Source organism: Carcharodon carcharias, chromosome 11 (genome assembly GCF_017639515.1).
Source record: "Carcharodon carcharias isolate sCarCar2 chromosome 11, sCarCar2.pri, whole genome shotgun sequence".
NCBI classification, from domain to species: domain Eukaryota; kingdom Metazoa; phylum Chordata; class Chondrichthyes; order Lamniformes; family Lamnidae; genus Carcharodon; species Carcharodon carcharias.
In genome coordinates, this window is record NC_054477.1 from 159,511,077 (window position 1) to 159,529,838 (window position 18,762).

At 45.2% G+C, this 18,762-nt stretch overlaps 1 protein-coding gene across 4 annotated transcripts in view; it reads left to right on the top strand.

Annotated features, from left to right (window-relative positions):
- Positions 1-18,762, top strand: part of farp1 (FERM, RhoGEF (ARHGEF) and pleckstrin domain protein 1 (chondrocyte-derived)) — a 318,851-nt gene that overhangs the window by 173,616 nt on the left and 126,473 nt on the right. For all 4 annotated transcript variants that reach the window (XM_041199861.1, XM_041199862.1, XM_041199863.1 and 1 more), the window contains exons 7-13: positions 647-761; positions 5,531-5,678; positions 5,777-5,872; positions 7,472-7,632; positions 10,229-10,297; positions 12,283-12,346; positions 13,747-13,945. In XM_041199861.1, coding sequence (XP_041055795.1) covers positions 647-761; positions 5,531-5,678; positions 5,777-5,872; positions 7,472-7,632; positions 10,229-10,297; positions 12,283-12,346; positions 13,747-13,945 — 852 coding nt within the window. The remainder of the gene's footprint in view (positions 1-646; positions 762-5,530; positions 5,679-5,776; positions 5,873-7,471; positions 7,633-10,228; positions 10,298-12,282; positions 12,347-13,746; positions 13,946-18,762) is intronic.

Below are 18,762 nucleotides of genomic sequence, written 5' to 3' on the forward strand. Positions count from 1 at the left end.
ACCCCCCTGAGCTAACTAACCCACCTGGTTACCTGACTACCTCTTCCGACCCAAACCCTGATCTGACTACCCACCCACTTCACCCAATCAGCTACCCATCTCATCCACCTTATCCACTTAGCCATCCTATTTCACTCACCCACCTCATCCACTTAACCTCTCACCTACTCACACCCCCTCTCACCCACTTACACCCCCTCTCGCCCACTTACACCCCCTCTCGCCCATTTATATCCCCTCTCGCCTACTTACACCCCCTCTCGCCCACTTACACCCCCTCTCGCCCACTTACACCCCCTCTCGCCCACTTACACCCCCTCTCGCCCATTTATACCCCCTCTCGCCTACTTACACCCCCTCTCGCCCACTTACACCCCCTCTCGCCCACTTACCCCCTCCCTCACCCACTTACCCACTCACTCGCCATTCACTAACATTCAAATTGTACATTTAACCTTATATACTGACATACGGTAGCTAGCGCCATAAAAATGTGACACATCCTGTCGTCCCCCAACTCCACTCCGATCCGACAGAGTTCCCCAAGGGACTGCACTGCGCGTTTCTGTGAAAGCCGGGATCGGGAGATCCGGGCCCTTGTGTGTGAACTGATTGAATTAACACAAGTTTCTCTGCTTTCCTGCAGCGGAAATTGGGGATTTTGATGAAGCGCTTATCCGCGAGCACTTAGAGAAAAACAAGTACGTACCTCAGCAAGAAGCACTGGAGGATAAGATAGCGGAGTTTCATCGCAGACATGTGTAGGTATTCACATCCTGCTTTGCACAGCATCGTGGTCAGAAGACTTTTTGAACCTGGGTCATATAGACTCATTCTAATTCTAACCACCAGTTAGAATGGTGATAGGGAATCAGAGCCAATGAGCGGGGAAATTGATGGTGACGATTGCAATTCATTGTGGCATGTGAAGTTTGTGACCCAGCTTCCAGTTCATGAATTGATGGGGGAAAGTGAATTCTCAAAAATTAACAATCTAAATAGATCTGCAACCCAAGTCTTGTTTCTATCAACTTAAGAGGATGCAATATAAATGTTCTCAAGTGCTACAAACAGAACTGCGTTCTTTCTGATCCCTGTCCATCCATTCAGAGTGTCCCTGTTGTGGTATACCTTCATCAAATGGATATGGTTATTTCTTTTATATGCGGGGAAATGTACCATGTGGTTCAGACTTAGTCTCTGTTTGTTCTGAGGAAGCTACCAGCTCAAACATGTGTACAAGCCCTCCAACTGTGTAATACTGCTACCAACTTCCCAGATCCTTGATAAGTGAACCTACATATTTTTGTGTTAAGCAATCCTTTATCAGTATGAATTGTAGGTAAATAGGTTAGTCAGTGTAGGAAATTAATCAACACTGGCCTAGACTGATCAGAATTCCTCAAATATAAAGAAATTTGTCACCAGAAGGGTCAACTGAAAACTTCAAAATAGCAACAGAAACAAAGCATTTTTATAGCACCTTTAAAATAGTTAAAGGTCCCAAGGTGCTTTGCATGCATGTTATCAAACAAGATTTGACATCAAGCATAGCCACCAGTGGTGGAATGATTAAAATGGGGAATGTGCCAAGAGCATTACATAGAATATCCAGCACATAAACAGGCCATTCAGCCCAACCCATCTGTTCTGTACTTTATCATCAAATTGAGCCTCTCCCATCCTTCCCGTTTCACCCTATGAGCATAACCTTTTATTCCTTTCTCCCTTGTGTGTTTATCCAGCTTCCTCTTAAATGTACCTATACTACTCACCTCAACCATTCCCTGTGGTAGCGAGTGCCACCTTCTCACCAATCTCTAAGCTGAATTCCCTATTGAGTTTCTTGCGGATTGTCTGATATCGATGGTCTCTGGTTTTTGCTCTTCTCCACTCCATCAAAACCTTGCAGAGTTTTAAAGACCTCAATCAGGTCCCCCCTCAGCCTACTCTTTTCTAGAGAAAAGAGATCCAGCCTGTCATCCTTTCCTGATGGGTATAAACTCGAAAGTTCTGGTATCATCCTTGTGAATCTTTGTTTGCATCTTCTGCAATGCTTTTGCATCCTTTTAATAATGAGGTGACCAGGGCTGGACACAGTACTCCCAAGTGTGGGCTTATCAAGAGTCAGTACAACTTTCACTTAACGTCTCTCTTTGGTTCAATTCTATAATCTCTAGAACTAAATCCTAGTGCCTGGCTTGATTTTTATTTTGATGGCTTCGTTAACCTGTGTCACGTCTGAGGGATGGAGAATTACAGCCAGCACAATCTCTCCGCAGGTCCAACCCCTTTTATTAACCAGGAAAAAGCCTAAACCTGGGAGTTACAAAACAATTTTAGAAAGCATTCAGGGCTGGATTTTCCAGGCTGGCGGACTTTTAGTTGGCCCGCTACACACATAGCCCCACCCCCCGCCCCCAACGGGTCCCGCCATGACGGAGCCGGAAAGTCCCGGCTGCAGTTAGCCTCTAGGTAGTCAGTCAGGGTTGACTGCAGATCATTTGGATCTGACCTGACTGGGGCCGTGGGATCTCCTCAATGGTCTCACCCAGACAGTGCTGAGCTTAGCCTCCCTTTTTATCCTTTGGCTGCACAGCGACTGTCCTCGTGTCGATCCTTCCGCGTGCCATTGATTGGCTTCTGGGGTACACGATCAGCCTTTGATTGGTCCACATCAAACTGAACTCTAGTCCGAAGTGTCCCGTGTCTTCGGTTTTTCCCCACAGTCAGTGCTTCCTGTGGTCGGTTTTTCCCAGTGGTTAGCTGTAGTTGTCTAACCACAGGATGTCTGGTGCACTCATCGCTTGTGTCTTTCAAAGTTCAGGGCGGTGGTGAAACCACCCAAGTTAAGAGCCATCGTCTGTATCAAAAATCGTTTGAGCAAACACAACAGCAGAAAAGGCCGTTATTTTTTTGCAAGGTACCACGTTTTCAGGAGTTGTCAGCTGGTTTCTGCAGGTCCCTCTGCAATAATTTTAAGCATATTCTTACAAGGAGGTTTCTCATGTAGGGAGGAGATGGGGTTTGAAAGATCTTTGTTAGGCAAGAGCATTAAGGGTCTTGGAACTAAAGCAGGTGGATGGAGGTAAGGTACTGACCAACCATGTTCTAACTGAATGAGCTTGAGGGGCTGAATGGCTTCCTCCTGTTTTTATAATGACACATGGGGAGACACTCCTCGTGTCACCAGCCCCGTCCACTTTTTTTCTTTGTGTGAGGAGGAGAAAGCTGCTTTTGTGGGGAATTTAGAAGGTAGCTCTGTAAACGCATGGAGCTGTGGGATCCCAGAGCTTGGGTTGATGCTGGCATCACACCGAATGTGTGGGATGCGATGTGGCAGCTTTGCGATTCATTTGGAGCAAAGGCAGTGTTTAAAACGTTACCAGCAAAGTGGATTTTGATGTTTTCTTTCCAAATATTCCAGCAGACGTGCTTTCATAGTCGCACTGTTTCTCAAGTCGGATAACAGTGCTGACTTTTAAATGCCAAAAACTTAAAAGACAATTTTATTGAGTGGTCTCACTGAAAAGTAAAAAGCAGCTGGAAGTGCAAGCAGAAATTACGTTTTGCCAAACAGCCCAGTCTGCCGGATTGAGAATTGTCAGAGGGTAATTGAGCTTTAATGGGCTCTTAAAGATAACTGAGCTATTGTGAGACTGAGAGTTTTTTCAGTGTGCAACTCCCAGATTGGGACTTTTCCCATTCAGGTAACCCATCTCGTCTGAGTCCAGCAAGCCTTCAAGATCTTTGCACTCTTCCAATTCTAGTCTCTTGCTCATCCCCAATTTTCATTGCTTCTCTATTCGTAGAAACACAGAAAATCAGAGCAGGGGTAGGTCATTTGGCCCTTCGAGTCTGCTCCGCCATGCAATATGATCAAGGCTGATCCTCTATCTCAACGCCATACTCCCGCTCTCTCCCCAAACATCTTGATGTCTTTGGAGTCCAGAAATCTATGTTTCCTTCTTAAATATATTCAGTGACTTGGCCTCCACAGGCCTCTGTGGTAGAGAATTCCACCTGTTCACCACCCTCTGAGTGAAGAAGTTTCTCCTCATCTCAGTCCTAAATGGCCTACCCTGTATCCTGAGACTGTGACCCCTTGTTCTAGACCACCACCCCCCCCACCCCCCAAGCCAGAGGAGACATCATCCCTGCATCCAGACTGTCCAACCCTGTCAGAATGTTATATGTTTTAATGAGATCCCCTCTCATTCCTCTTAGTGGCTGTGCATTCAGCTGTCTTGGCCCCCAGGCCCTGGAATTCCCTCCCTAAACCTTTCTGCCTCTCTCTCCCGCTTTACGATGCTCCTTCAAACCGACATCTCCAACCATGCTTTTGGCCACCTGTCCTCCTATCTCTGTGACTCAGCGTCAAAATCTGTTTGATTTGCGCCCTTGTGGAGCACCTTGGGATGCTTTACCACAGTAAAGGCGATATATAAACGCAACAACAAATTACAGCCACAACTCAAGTGCTGAAAATTGCACAATCTGGTTGCACCCAGGAAATAAAGCTGTTACTTTGATGGGTGTCTGAGGGTCACAGGACACTCACTCAATGAAACTTGACCTTGCACTGTAAACAACTCAGATCTGCCAGCGAAGAGAATTCAGGAACATTTCAACTTTCAATTGCGAGAGCTCTGTGAGAAATAAATGTTCCTGAATTGGAGGAGCCCAGAGATCTCAGAGGGTTATAGAGCTGGAGGAGGAGAGGCCATGAAAGCCAAATTAGTATTGCAAACAAGGATGGGAATGTTAAAATTGAGGCATTGCCAAACTGGAAGTCAATGTAGATTAGTGAGCACAGAGGACTGAGTTGAGTTAACTACGTTGACACCCAAGCACCCACAACCTTTTAAGCTCATTCAACAGAGACTTTGACCGTGGGACATTTTATTACCTCAAAAGATGCTTTATAAATATAGTTTTGCAGCCAGATTCTGGGACAGGGAGATGGGAATTTGGCGAGCTGGTTACCCTGCAAGGTCATGCACCCTCTGGTGGAAATTCTTTGCATGGCTTTGACCAGGGCCACTTCTGTTGAAGTCAATTGTGGCAGGAGAATAGTGGTAATGTCACTGGGGCTCAGGCTAATGCTGTGGGGACACAGGTTCAAATCCCACTAAGGCAGCTGGTAGAATTTAAATTCATTGAATAAGTAATTGTTGTAAAAACCTACCTGGTTCACTAATGTCCTTTAGGGAGGGAAATCTGCTGTTCTTACCTGGTCTGGCCTACATGTGACTCCAGACCCATAGCAATGTGTTTGACTCTCAACTGCCCTCTGAAAATGGACAAGCAAGCCACTCAGTTCAAGGGCAATTAGAGATGGGCAATATATGCTGGCCTTGCCAGCGACACCCACATCCCATGAAATTTTTTTTTAAATCTTGGGGGTTTGGAACCTTTTGGTGGGGGCAGGGTTGGGCGGGGAGTTGGTGAATGCATAATTGAAATTGGCAGTTTAATAAATTCTCTTCACCCCCCACCCCCCCCCCCCCCTGTTTCCCCCCACACAAAGTGGACACACACCTGCTGCTTCTGATTACCAACTGCTGGAGATCGCCAGACGATTAGAAACGTATGGAATTCGGCAACATTGTGCCAAGGACAGAGAGGGAACTAAGATCAACCTGTCCGTGTCTCATGCTGGCATCATAGTGTTCCAGGTAATAGTCGTCACACAAGATACTAACGGGACAACAGATTGAGCCATTCCTCTTGCCATATTCGGAATTAAACTGACCCCTTCTTGTTTCTGACACAGGGTAACAACAAGATCAACTCGTTCAATTGGGCCAAGGTTCGCAAACTGAGTTTTAAGAGGAAACGATTCCTTATTAAGTTTCGTCCAGAGATGAATGTGAGTGGGTCCTGGTGGACTTCATCCTAGGATCTTAAAATAAGTGGCTCGGGAATTAGTTGATGCGTTTGGTTTTAATTTTCCGAAGTTCCCTAGATTCGGGGAAGGTGTCATTTGATTAGAAGATAGCAAAACTAACTCCTTTATTCAAAAAGGGAGGGAGACAGAAAGCAGGAAAGGGCAGGCCAGTTAGCTTAACATCTGTCGTAGGGAAAATATTGGAAGCTATTATTAAAGATGCTATAACAGGGCGCTTAGAAAAATTCAAGACAATCAGGCAGAGTCAACATAGTTTTGTGAAAGGGAAATCATGTTTAACCAATTGATTGGAGTTCTTTGAAGGAGTCCCATGTGCTGTGGATAAAGGGGAACCGGTGGATGTACTGTACTTAGATTTCCAGAAGGCATTGATAAGGTGCCACAGCAAAGGTTATTGTGGAAGTGGAGCAGGGATAGCATATTGACATGGATAGAAGATTGGCTAGCTAACAGAAATAGAGGGCAGCCATAAATAAGCCTTTCCTTGGTTGGCAGGATGTGACGAGTGGTGTGCCACAGGGATCAGTGCTGGGGCCTCAACTTTTTACAATTTATATAAATGACTTGGATGAAGGGCCAGATGGAATAGTTGCTAAATTTGCTGATGATACAAAGATAGGTAGGAAAGTAAGTTGTGAAGAGGACGTTAGGAAGCTGCAAAGTGATGTAGGTTAAGTGAGCGGACAAAGATCGGCCAAATGTGAAATTGTCCATTTTGGCAGGAAGAATAAAAGAGAAGCATATTATCTAAATGGTGAGAGATTACAGAGCTCTGAGATACAGAGGGATCTGGGTGTCCTAGTGCATGAATCACAAAAGGCTAGAATGCAGGTGCAGCAAGTAATTAGGAAAGCTAATAGAGTGTTATCGTTTATTGTGAGGGGAATTGAATGTAAAAGTAGGGAGGTTATGCTTCAATTGTACAGGACATTGGAGAGATCACGTCTGGAGTATTGTGTACAGCATTGGTCTCCTTATGTAAGGGAAGATGTAAATGTGTTAGAAGCAGTTCAGAGAAGATTTACTAGACTAATACCAGGAATGGGTGGGTTGTCTTATGAGGAAAGGTTGGACAGATTAGGCTTGTATCCACTGGAGTTTAGAAGATTAAGAGGTGATTTGATCGAAACCTTTAAGATCCAGAGGGGTCTTGACAGGGTGGATGTGGAGAGGATGTTTTCTTTTGTGGGAGAATCTAGAACTAGGGTCACGGTTTAAAAATAAGGGGTCACTCATTTAAGACAGAGATGAGGAGAAATGTTTTCTCTCAGAGGGTCGTGAGTCTTTGGAACTCTCTTCCTCAAAAGGCAGTGGAAGCAGAGCCTTTGAATATTTTTAAGGCAGAGCTAGATAGATTCTTGGTAAGCAAGGGGGTGAAAGGTTATCGGGATTAGGCGGGAGGTTCTTATTGAATGGTGGAGCAGGCTTGAAGGGCCGAGTGGCCTACTCTTGCTTTTAGCTCTTATGTTCATATGTCCTTACGTAAAGGTGTTGAAGCTCCTTTTCTGGTTCACTGTGTATGTGTTTGTTGACGTTTGTGTTTCTGATTTGTCCTTGCAGTCCTGTCAGGATACCTTGGAGTTTTCTATGGCCAGCCGTGATTCCTGCAAGGCTTTCTGGAAGATTTGCGTTGAGTATCATGCCTTCTTCCGACTGTTTGAGGAACCCAAACCAAAACCCAAGCCCATTCTTTTCAGCCGCGGGTCTTCGTTCAGATTTAGGTAATAATATTGTACCCTCCTCCAGGCACTCAATGTTACTGTTACTTATGTGGGGGATGAACGGACAAGCATTTGTTCTGTTCAGTTAACTTGTTTATGCAAAGGTCCTTTTCTTTATAGCTGTTTTCTCCCCTCTTATGAAGTGTGTCACACAAACTGTTGCCATTGTGGCTCACTTGGTAGCACTCACCTCTCCATCTCAACGTTCTTGGTTCAAGACCCACTCCAAGACTTGAGCACAAAAATCAAGGCTGAGGGAGCACTGTACTGTCAAGGTGCTGTTGTTTGCTAATGCTCTGTCTACCCCCTCAGATGGATGTAAAATATCCTATGGTGCGCTTTCAAAGAAGCTGGAGCAATATTTATCCCTCAATCAACATCACTAAAGCAGATTATCTAGTCGTTATCACTGTCCTGTTTGTGGGAGCTTGCTGTGCACAAATTGGCTGTCATGTTTCTACATTGCAACAGTAACAACACGTCAAAAGTACTTTATTGGCTGGTCGTTGTGAAAAGCACTATATAAATGCAAATCTTTCTTTCTCAAGGAGTTTGGATGGCTTACACTAGCCTATCCAAATACATGTCTGAGACTGGGCACAATAATGATAGCCAGCGACCCTCTTTACATATCTTGCACCTCCCTGTCAGGGTCAGTAACCAGAGAACACAGGCATAAGGTAATTGGGAAAGGAAATAGTGGGGGTTAGGTAGGGTTGCCAGCTGTGATTAAATGTATTCCGGGAGGTTTCATCACATGACTTGCCCCCACACTCCAACCATTGTCAGCCAACACATTCATCCTTGTGACACACTGCCTTCCTACACCAATTGGAAAGCAAAAGGATTCAATGGGGAGGCAGTGATGTAGTGGTATTGTGGTACTGGACTAGTATCCCAGGGCCCCAGGTAATGCTTTGAGGACCTGGGTTCGAATCCCACCACAACAGGAGGTGAAATCTGAATGCAATAAAAATCTGGAATTAACAGTCTAATGATGACCATATAACCATTGCTAATTGTCATAAAAACCCATCTGGTTCACTGATGTCCTTACCAGGTAGATAGGCTAAAGCTTTTTCCCAGGGTGGAAGAGTCAATTACTAGGGGACATAGATTTAAGGTGAGAGGAGAAAACTAGAGCGGAGATGTGCGGGGCAAGTTTTTTACGCAGCGGGTAATAAGTGTCTGGAATTCGCTGCCAGAGAAGATGGTGGAAGCAGGTACGATAGTGGTGTTTAAGAGGCAGCTTGACAAATACATGAATAGGATGGGAATAGAGGGACACGGAAGTGCAAAGTGTTTTAGTTGACAGGCAATATGATCGGCTCAGGCTTGGAGGGCCGAAGGCTTGTTCCTGTGCTGTACTTTGCTTTGTTCTTTGTTCTTGTTCTTTGTCTGGCCTACATGTGACTCCAGACTCACAGCAATGTGGTTGACTCTTAAATGCCGTCTGAACAAGGGCAATTAGGGATGGGCAATAAATGCTGGCCCAGCCAGTGACACCCACATCCCATGAACGAATTTTTAAAAATTGGGTGATGCTTGCCTTTTTTTCTCTCGTTTTAAATATTTCCCATAAAGAGAAATGTTCAAAGAAAAAGCCATCTGTTTTACTGCCTTGGTGACATTTCTCTAGGATTGCGCACAGCAGTGCCCTGGCGATTGATCTTCAATCCCTGGAGACTCCAGGCCAGTCTTGGAGGGTTGGCAACCCTAGGGGGAGATGAGGAGAATTTTTTTTTTTATACAGCGAATGGTTGTGATCTGGAAGGCGCTGCCTGAAAGGGCGGTGGATGCAGATTCAATAGTAACTTTCAAAAGGGAATTGGATAAATGTTTCCAGGGATGAGAGACTTCTGTTATCAGGATAGATTGGAGAAGTTGGGGCTGTTCTCCTTGGAGAAGGTTGAGAGGAGAATTGATGAGAGGTTTTCAAAAATATGAGGGGTCTGCACAGAGTAGATGAGGAAAAACTGTTCCTGTTGGTGGGAGAGAACCAGAGGAAACTAATTGAAGTTGAAAAGGCAGAAGAGTCAATGTGACATGAGAGAAAACAGTTTCCTTGCGCAGCGAGTGGTTAGGCTCTAGGATGCGCTGTCTGAGAGTGTAGTGGAGGCAGGTTCAGTCATAACTTTTGGAAGGGAAATGCAAAATTACCTGAAGAGAAAAAAATTGCAGGGCTGTGGGGAAAAGGCGCTGGAATGGGACGAACTGAGTTGCTCTTGCAGAGAGCCAGCACAGACATGATGGGCCAAATAGCCTTTTTCTATGTTCTAACCGTTATATTCTATCCTACCAAATACTTGAAATAGGGAAAAAATTGCAGGGTTATGGGGAAGGAGCAGGGTGGAGTTGGGGGCTGCGTGGAACTCTTTCGATAGCTGTTTCAAAGAGCCGGCACAGGCACGATGGGCGTAATGGCCTCCTCGTGTGCTGGAGGATTCTCCATTCGGGGAACTGGAACCCATACCAATTAACACTTAGAAATTGAGTACAGCTCTCTGAAGACCAGAAAACTTGCAACAAAAACCCACAGGTTCCTCTAGCATTAGAGAAGAATGCAATCTTATGATTAACCTTTTCTCTGTTCTAGTGGAAGAACGCAGAAGCAACTCCTGGATTATGTTAAAGAAGGAGGTTACAAAAAGATACAGTTTGAAAGGTGAAAATGTCTCTTTTCTACTCGTTCTACAATTGCCCCTCTCACTTGTGCACCATGTCCTATCAGAGACCAGGAAAAAGATTGTTAAAACTAGTTTACTGCTGTTATTAAAATCAAAATACTGCAAATGCCAAAATTCTGAAACACAAACAGAAGGACCAACAGGTCAGACAGCATCTGTGGAGAGAGAGAGAGAGAGAGAGAGAGAGAGAGAGAGAGAGAAACTGAGTTAAATATCTCAGTCCTTCACCAGAATTAAATCCTGTAACCTCCCTGCAGCAAATGTGCTTTCTTCTAACCCTGGCCCTTCCCAGACCCTGCCCTCCCTCAATAGTGGCCGTGCTTTCAGCTGATGGGACCCAAAGCCCTGGAATTCCCTTCTTAAACCTCTCCGCCTCTCTCTCGGTCTCTCTCTCCTCCCTTAAGTCGCTGCTTAGAACCTGCCGCTCCAACCAGGCTTTTGGTCACCTGTGCTCCTATCTCCTCAGGTGTCTCCGTGTCAAATCTCTCCTGTAAAATGCTTTGGAATTAAGGCGCTCAATAAATACAAGAAGTCGTTCTCTCCATGGATGCCGCAGGACCTGCTGCATCTTTTCTGTTCTTTATGTATTGCATAGTTTTGCTGCATTTTGGCATCTGTGCAACATTCTGTTGTGTGCAGAAGTGCATCAGAGTGATAAATAAGTGTGTAATAGTGGGCTGGTACTGGAAGGTGACCTGTCACTGTTGAGGGTAGTCCATTGTTTAAAATCTGAACCCAGGTAGCACAATGCATAGCCAACAAAAAAAAAAGTAGGCTTTTAGAATGAAAAACAAAACCATTAACAACTTATTGATTGATGAGAAGAGCTAATGAGACATTGAAATAGTTCAGGTTGGTAAGGGTCAATGATCGACTTGGAGTGGATGCGTCGGGCCATTCCTGTGTGAGTTCTGCCTTCCTACAAATCTCGGAGTATTGTGAATCTTTGGAATTCTCTAGCCCAGAGAGCTGTGGTTGCTCAGTCGATGAGTATATTCAAGACAGATGTCGATAGATTTTTGGGCACTAAGAGAATGAAGGGATATGGGGATCGGGGTGGGGGAAGTGGAGCTGTGGTAAAAGATCAGCCACGATCTTATTGAATGCTGGAGAAGTCCCGAGGGGCCGAATGGCCTACTCCTGTTCCCATTTCTGCTCCTGTTTCTTAGGGTCTTAATGTTAGTGTAGACACTGTGAGATTGAAGCCAATTCTGCCACTGACATCGCACTCCAAGAACTGTATCTGCTGTTATTGAAACTTTTAAGATCCTGAGGGGACTTGACAGGGTGAATACCCAGAGGATGTTTCCCCTTGTGAGGTCTCCCTTTCTCATGCCCAGAAAGCAGTGGAGGCTGGGCATTTAAATTTATTTAAGACAGAGTTAGACAGATTTTTGTTAGGCTAGGGAGTCGAGGGTTATTGGGGGGGGCAGACAGGAGATTGGAGCTGAGACCACAACCAGATCAGCCATGGTCTTAAAGAATGGTGGAGCAGGCTCGAAGGGCTGAGTGGCCTGTTCCTGCTCCCATGTTTCTAAACGTCCATCTCTTCCCTGCTCGCTCTGTCTTTCTCACACACACTTTTCTCATCAGTCTTTGTTCCTTTCTCCTCCTGTGGCCTGTCTGTTGGTGTGCTGTTTTGTTTTTATCTCTCTCTTTCTCTCGTTCTACTTGATGTCATTGCGGGAACACCATCGGCACACAGATTCACGTGGCCCTCTCAGACCGGGGAACATTTCGCGTGGCAATTTCTACAGCTGATCGGCTGCATTGAAGCTGCTAACCTGTGCTTTGCTCTGGCATTTCCACTTTCAGTGCAAGTAAACCATCCCTCATCCGAGAGCAGTCGCTTCCTGTCGCTAGTGTTTTTTTCTGAAGAGTGTGTGGAAATGGATTACTATTCGGATTAGTCATTGCCGTTAACGCTGTTGTACACTCATCTTATTATTTATTTCGCTTTCAGGAAACATAGTAAAATGCGATCCATCCAAAGTTTGCCTGAACAGCCGACACTGGTGCCAAAACAAGTCAGTAAATCAAGAATATCGCCTAGCAAAGTGGTTTATTGCTGACGAGGCCTATTTTGTTTTATTTTCATTGAGTGACTTGAATGTTAATGACATAGAGGGAAGAATGTATACAGGGGTAATGGAATGGCCAGAGGCGATGGTGGTGGAGCACAGAAATCAGCCCTGACCCACTTACTGTAGCAAGCTGGTCACAATCTGATCCTTTAAAAAAATTTCCTTTGAAAAGAAGAGCGTAAGTTAGGAGAAAGGTGTCTCCACTGGTAGGGACGCTGGGTGATCAGAGGACCCAGATTTAAGGTAACTGGCAAAAGAGTCCAGGAAATGGGCTGCTTGAAAGGGCGGTGGAAGCAGATTCAATAATAACTTTCGAAAGGGAATTTGATAAATACTTGAGAAGGAAAAATTTGCAGGGCTGTGGAGGAAAGAGCAGGGAGAGTAGGACTAATTGGATAGCTCTTTCAAAGAGCCAGCACAGGCGCGATGGGCTGAATGGCCTCCTTCTGTGCTGCATGACTCTAACCTCAGCTTCGCTAGCGTAAATAAACAGTTTTAAATCACACGCGGTGCTTGTTAAAATAAAACTTGAGTGCGATATTTGAAAATATCAAAGCTCTTTCATTGTTTGACAATATCAGATGATTGACTTTTTCTGAGAGTTTCTCTAGGGGGGTTTATTTAGTTAAAAACCATAATCTGCAAAGAATTGAGCGTGGTTCCCATTTCAGTCCCTGGCCTGTGCTGAGCTAGTTGACCTCAGGCTTAACAGTCGTGCGTTTTGGGGAGTGAGGGGGAAGAATTCAACCCACTCCACGTCACCAGCCAGATGACCCCATACAGTGTGGACGCCAGGCTGTGGACAACAATAACAATGTGCATTTATATAGCACCTTTAATGTCGTAAAATGTCCCAAGTCACTTCACAGGAGCATTAGCTGACACAATTTGACATTGAGCCATGTATCAGGATATCAGGACTAGTCAGAAAGATAAGCTTGAAGCCGCGTCTCAGTTTAGTGAGAGAGGTCGAGGTGTTTAGGGCTGAGATGTGGAGAAATTTCTTCACTCAAAGAGGTGTGAATTTTTAGAATTCTGTACCCCAGAGGATTGTGGATGCCCCACCGTTGAATATTATTAAGGCTGGGATAAACAGATTTTTAGTGTCTCAGGGAATCAAGGGATTTGGTGAGTGGGCAGGAAGGTAGAGTTGGAGCCTAAGATCAGCCATGATGATATTGAATGGGCGAGCAGGCTCGATGGGCTGAATGGTCTACTGCTCCAATTTCTTGTGTTCTTTCAATATTGGGGGAAAAATTACTGAGGGTTTTATTTTTTTTAAAAAGATTGAACATAAGTATTTTACCAATAACTTATTTCCGAGATGTCTCTTGTCTTTCCAGAGCGGGGAAAAGTCAGCGTCGACGGGAGCACCGTCTCCGAGCCAGAGGAAGGACCTCGGGGTTTCCCAGTCATCTGCTGAGGACAGGGTTGAGCAAAAGAGCCCGTCACCATCGAGCAGCCCAAAGAGGGACAGACAGGAGGAAACTGCGAGGGACAAAGTTCACCAGGCGAAGGCCCAAAGAGAGCCACAGAATGCAGGTCCAGCATCTCAAACTGCTCATGGAAGCAGTTGTTCCATTCCTTACATTGACTGCAGTGATATAGATAGTGAGCATGACTTGATCAGAGGGCGGATAAACAGGTCAAGGTCAAAAACAAATGACAATTATGAGGATGAGTTTAGCAGCGGCGAATACTTTGAGGAAAGGGATGAAAGTGTGGCCCACCTTAGATGTATGGGGTCCTCTGATTTCCAATTCTCAGGTACTCCGATCCACATTAGGGGAGAGCTGACGGACGAGGAACTCTCCTTGTACACCGGGAGGACTCCTCGAATGCCCAGACACAGCTCTTTGCTTCACGAGGTATTTCGTGTCTCAGAAAACCAGAGCCCCTCAGCCACACCAATACGCCCGACTAGTAAAGAGACAAGTCCCAAGGGCACTATTGTACAAAACGGCCATTGTAGACATAGACTAGAAGATACAGATAGCCGTACACACAGCCAGCATGTTTACAATAGCTATTCCCCCACTTTAAGGCCACCACATTTACAGAGGGCTCAGGGCAACCGAAATAGGTCAGAGACTGACCCATTCATCCTCAGTCACATGGCCTCCACCCCATTCAACGAGTACAGGAACAGCAGCCAACGCTCCCCCCGAGCGCCACACTCAGAAGGCAGATATGTGGCCAACAGCCACCTCTCTGCTGCTCTCACAAAGTCGAGTCCACCAATTCAGAGGCTATTCCCAGCTGGCCTTGTGGACCGTGCAACAGGGGGCCAGTTGATGGACGGGTCAACCAGCAGCGGGACAGAATCCAGCGACTCTGACTCGGAGGCCATTCATTCATTCAGTCACCCGCTGGTCTTGGGTAACCCCATTGCCGTAAATTCCTCGCCGAGGCCACGAGAGACATTTTCTTTCGGGAGTCTGCAGCTAGAGGAGGAATTGGAAGAGGACAGTTCAATTAGCTTCAGTGACCCGGATGAAAGCAGTCCGGTGAGCGAACATGGTGTCATCACATGTTAAAGACTTTTCAGCAGTCTCTGAACTCTGTCCAGTCTCTGAGTGACAGTCATATACAGTCAGTTGGTTGTCGTCCTGTGCTAAAACTATCATCCATACTTATCCAGGCATAAACTAGGGACGTAAATGCTATAGTTAATATCCCACAGTATTCTCTGATTAACAAAGTGGCATCTCTAATACCATGCCAACGGCCATTGATGCCATTGCAGGAGACTTTGTCTGGCTGGTGTTCGTGTACAATAGCAACATCTTAAAGGCTTCTTGGCAGGGATTAATGTTCAGGAGTCACATTAGAAGCAGACTGTACATTGCTGTTTACAGAGATATTTAGGAAGGAGAGGTAAAAGGCAAAAAAAATGTTTAGAAGGGCTAAAACTCAATGTCTAACTGTCTTTAAAAAAAAATTGAGGTTAAGTTTTCAGTCAGCAAATGCTGTTTAAAATGAACGTAGATGCAATGAATTACAGTTGACAAAAAAACTTTTTAACTAGTGACTCCTATTAGAAGGAACCAGGTACCCCACTCATGATAGGTCCACCCTTGGAATTTATAACTAAGATGAAGCTTAGAGACAGCTTAAAGTTACGATGTTATTTGTCACTGCTGATATCTACTTGTTCCCCATTGTGCACCAACTTACTCTTTGTTGCATTGGGCACCTATTGCAGGACATGTTGGATGGTAATAGCATGAACTGGCAGGACCCCAGTTATACTTCAGACTGTGAAGGATTGATAATTGAGGATGTATTCAGGTGTCAAGCAATCGCCTTCATATGTTTCCACGCTATAGATAAAGATAATAATGGATGTTTGGTTTAATTGGAAAGGATGGAGCGAGAATGGCGATGATTGATGTTAGTCCAATAGTTTGGTTTATCCTTTCTGATGAACTTAATTGACGTAATTTTGTGAAGTTAAGTATTTAGACAGAACTGAGGTGGATCTAGATTTTTACAGCAGTGGGTTGGAGACCCTGAAAAGACTAGTCTAGTATTTTGCGTACTTTTTTATGTGTGTGTGTCTTTGTCTGTCTATTTAAATATATATGTATACACATCTTTGACAAGTGACTTGATAACCTGTGTAGCTGTCAATATTAAGTGAGCTTGTTGAGTAAAATTGAACGGTCGTTTATAGAGTAAACCGGCTAGCTGTACAATAATTGTGACAAAGTCGAATCCTGCCAAAACCATATTGCCCACTGATTTTGAAAGTAGAAGGGTCATTTGGTGAAATTGATTGAAACTGTTCACTTGTGTTAAGAAGTATTTACACAGCTTGTTCTTCCTTTATACATTGACAGTTGTTATATATAATACAGATCCTCAGACCACTGTTACTGCATGGCCCTCTAACCATTCAAAGAACAGCCAATCTTTCGTCAAAGGAAGGAAAATTAAAATTCGGAATCAAAGCAAAATTCAAAGTTAAGAAAACATCATAAATTTTAACAAAATTTATTTTCATCGTATCAAACCCATTATATTTCAGCTTTTTTTAAAAAAAACTAAGCTCCATTTCGAGTATTAGTCTGGATAGGGTGGGAAACTCATGGTATCTAAGATGTGAAGGGTGAGTTTCATCTTGCCAGTGATGCGTAACAGCCGGTCATGCTTCAGTGGTCGGTTGGTTCTACACTTGGCCCAATTCAACCTGGGGGAAGTGAATATTGGGTGCAGTATAAGACTTTGATGCTCTAACGCCCATTGCACAAGACTGGCAAGATGAATTCCACACTCGTCGATCCTGCACGAGGAACAAAACTCAACATCCCGAGTGTTTGCAGCAAAAGCACACCACACCCTTACTTTGTAAGACTCGTGCGTACAGTTTTGGTCTCCATACTTAAGCAGGGACATACTTACTTTGGAAGAAGTTCAGAGAAGATTGACGCGGCTGATTCCTGGGATGAAGGGGTTGCCTTATGAGAAAAGGGTGGACAGGCTGGGTCTGTACTCATTGGAGCTTAGAAGGATGAAAGGTGATCTGATTGAAACATATGAGTTTCTGAGGGGGGTTTGACAGGGTAGATGCTGAGTGGATGTTTCCCCTCGTGGGGGGATCTAGAACAATGGATTTAAAAATAAGGGGTTTCCCATTTAAGACTGAGATGAAGAGGAGTTTCTTCTTGTGGAGGGTTGTTAGTCTTTGGAATTCTCTTCTCCAGAGAGCAGTGAAGGCTGGGTCATTGAATATATTCAAGGCTGCGTTAGACAGATTTTTGATAGACGAGGAAGTCGAGGGTTATTGGGGGTGCAGACAGGGAAGTGGTGTTAAGGCCCCAATCAGATCAGCCATGACCTTATTGAATGATGGAGCATGCTTGAAGGGCCGAATGGCCTACCCCTGCTCCAATTTCTTACGTTCTTGTGTCCTTTGACGTGTAAAAGTGATCATTTCCCCTCACTCCTGTGGCTCACATTCTTTAGACGATGGGAAAAGATTTCTTTGAATAGATGATGAGTTCATTTGGTTCTGCCTGGAATCTGGTGAGTTGTTGCATTGAGCACCTGCGACACAGAAATAAGTTATCCTTTCTCTTTGCTTCTTCCCTCGATGCCTCTCCCAGCCCCAACTGCCAGACTAAATTTAGCTTCATTGCCTTTCCCGGAAATTTTGCATAAATTGAGCATTTTGTGGTCAGTTTCCGGGATTGTCTGATGCAGTCGAGTGAGTCACCCTGTCCGATCAAAATGATTGGGAACAGCATCAACTGAGCAGTTACCCGGAGTGTGTTGTTTAGGCAGCTGAAAAGCAAGGAAGGGATTTTTCTTTATCGATGAAGAGTAAGTAGGTCGACCTTAGGGCTATAAAACATTTGTCAGTTGGCAAGATCTGGTATTTTTCATCTTTCCAAAGCACATAAGCCTTAAACCGCTTCAGAGCACCGTAGTGAATACAATGCAAATTCCAAGTATGGGTTTTGAAAAAGGCTTGGCACTTGTCAGCTGCTGCAGGTTGGTATATTATTCCTGATCAGCTGTTGCATCCCGAGTCTGGGTACTGAATGGGGCTTTGCATTTTTACCAACCTTCTCCGCTGTTGATAATCTTAACCCCTTCCTTACCTAGTGGCCAGCTTGGATGGATGAAATACTGGCCCAGTAAGATGATGGCCAATCCTCTGCCCTTTTCCCCAGCTCTGTGGCTTGTCCAGCAATCGGCTGACATCCAGGTTGCATTGAAGAAGCAGAGTATCTGAGATTGGACTGAGTAGAGATTGCCCTGCAGCTCCCTCAGGCCTAGCGTGCAGATGCACCATATAATGCAGGGCCAAGCTGCACGGAACGTAAGGGGAGGAATTTTACCAATCCCCTGCTGGCAGTTTTGATGGCAGGGGATCCGTAAAATGCGACATGTGGTCAGCTTGCCACCTACCCACCGGCCGCCCTGTCTCCCATATTAGGTGAGGTAGTAGAGAGGTTGGAGGGCCAGTCCAAGGGTATATTGAGGCCCTTAAGTGGGCAATTAACGGCCATTTAAGTGCCTCACCCTGCCCCCCGCTGCTATTTTACCCATGGCTGGAGGAGGCCCATGCTGAGCAGGTAGCCCAGCAGCTTTAGCTGCAGGGGCTGGTCTTGGGCAAGGGAGCGATACCTCTTTTGGAGGTCCCCTCTGCCCATCGAGGGCACCCTTTCTCCAAGATCATCCACCCCTTTAATCCTTCATCCCCCAGCCTCTCAAACATGGCTCCCCAACCCCCTCACTTTTCTCACTGGGTTTCCTGGGGTGGGAAACCCCACCATCCAAAAAGTCCTGCCCAAGACCTCAGATTTAATCCTGGTGCAGTAGCCGGCCAGAGCATTAACTGTCCCCTTGAA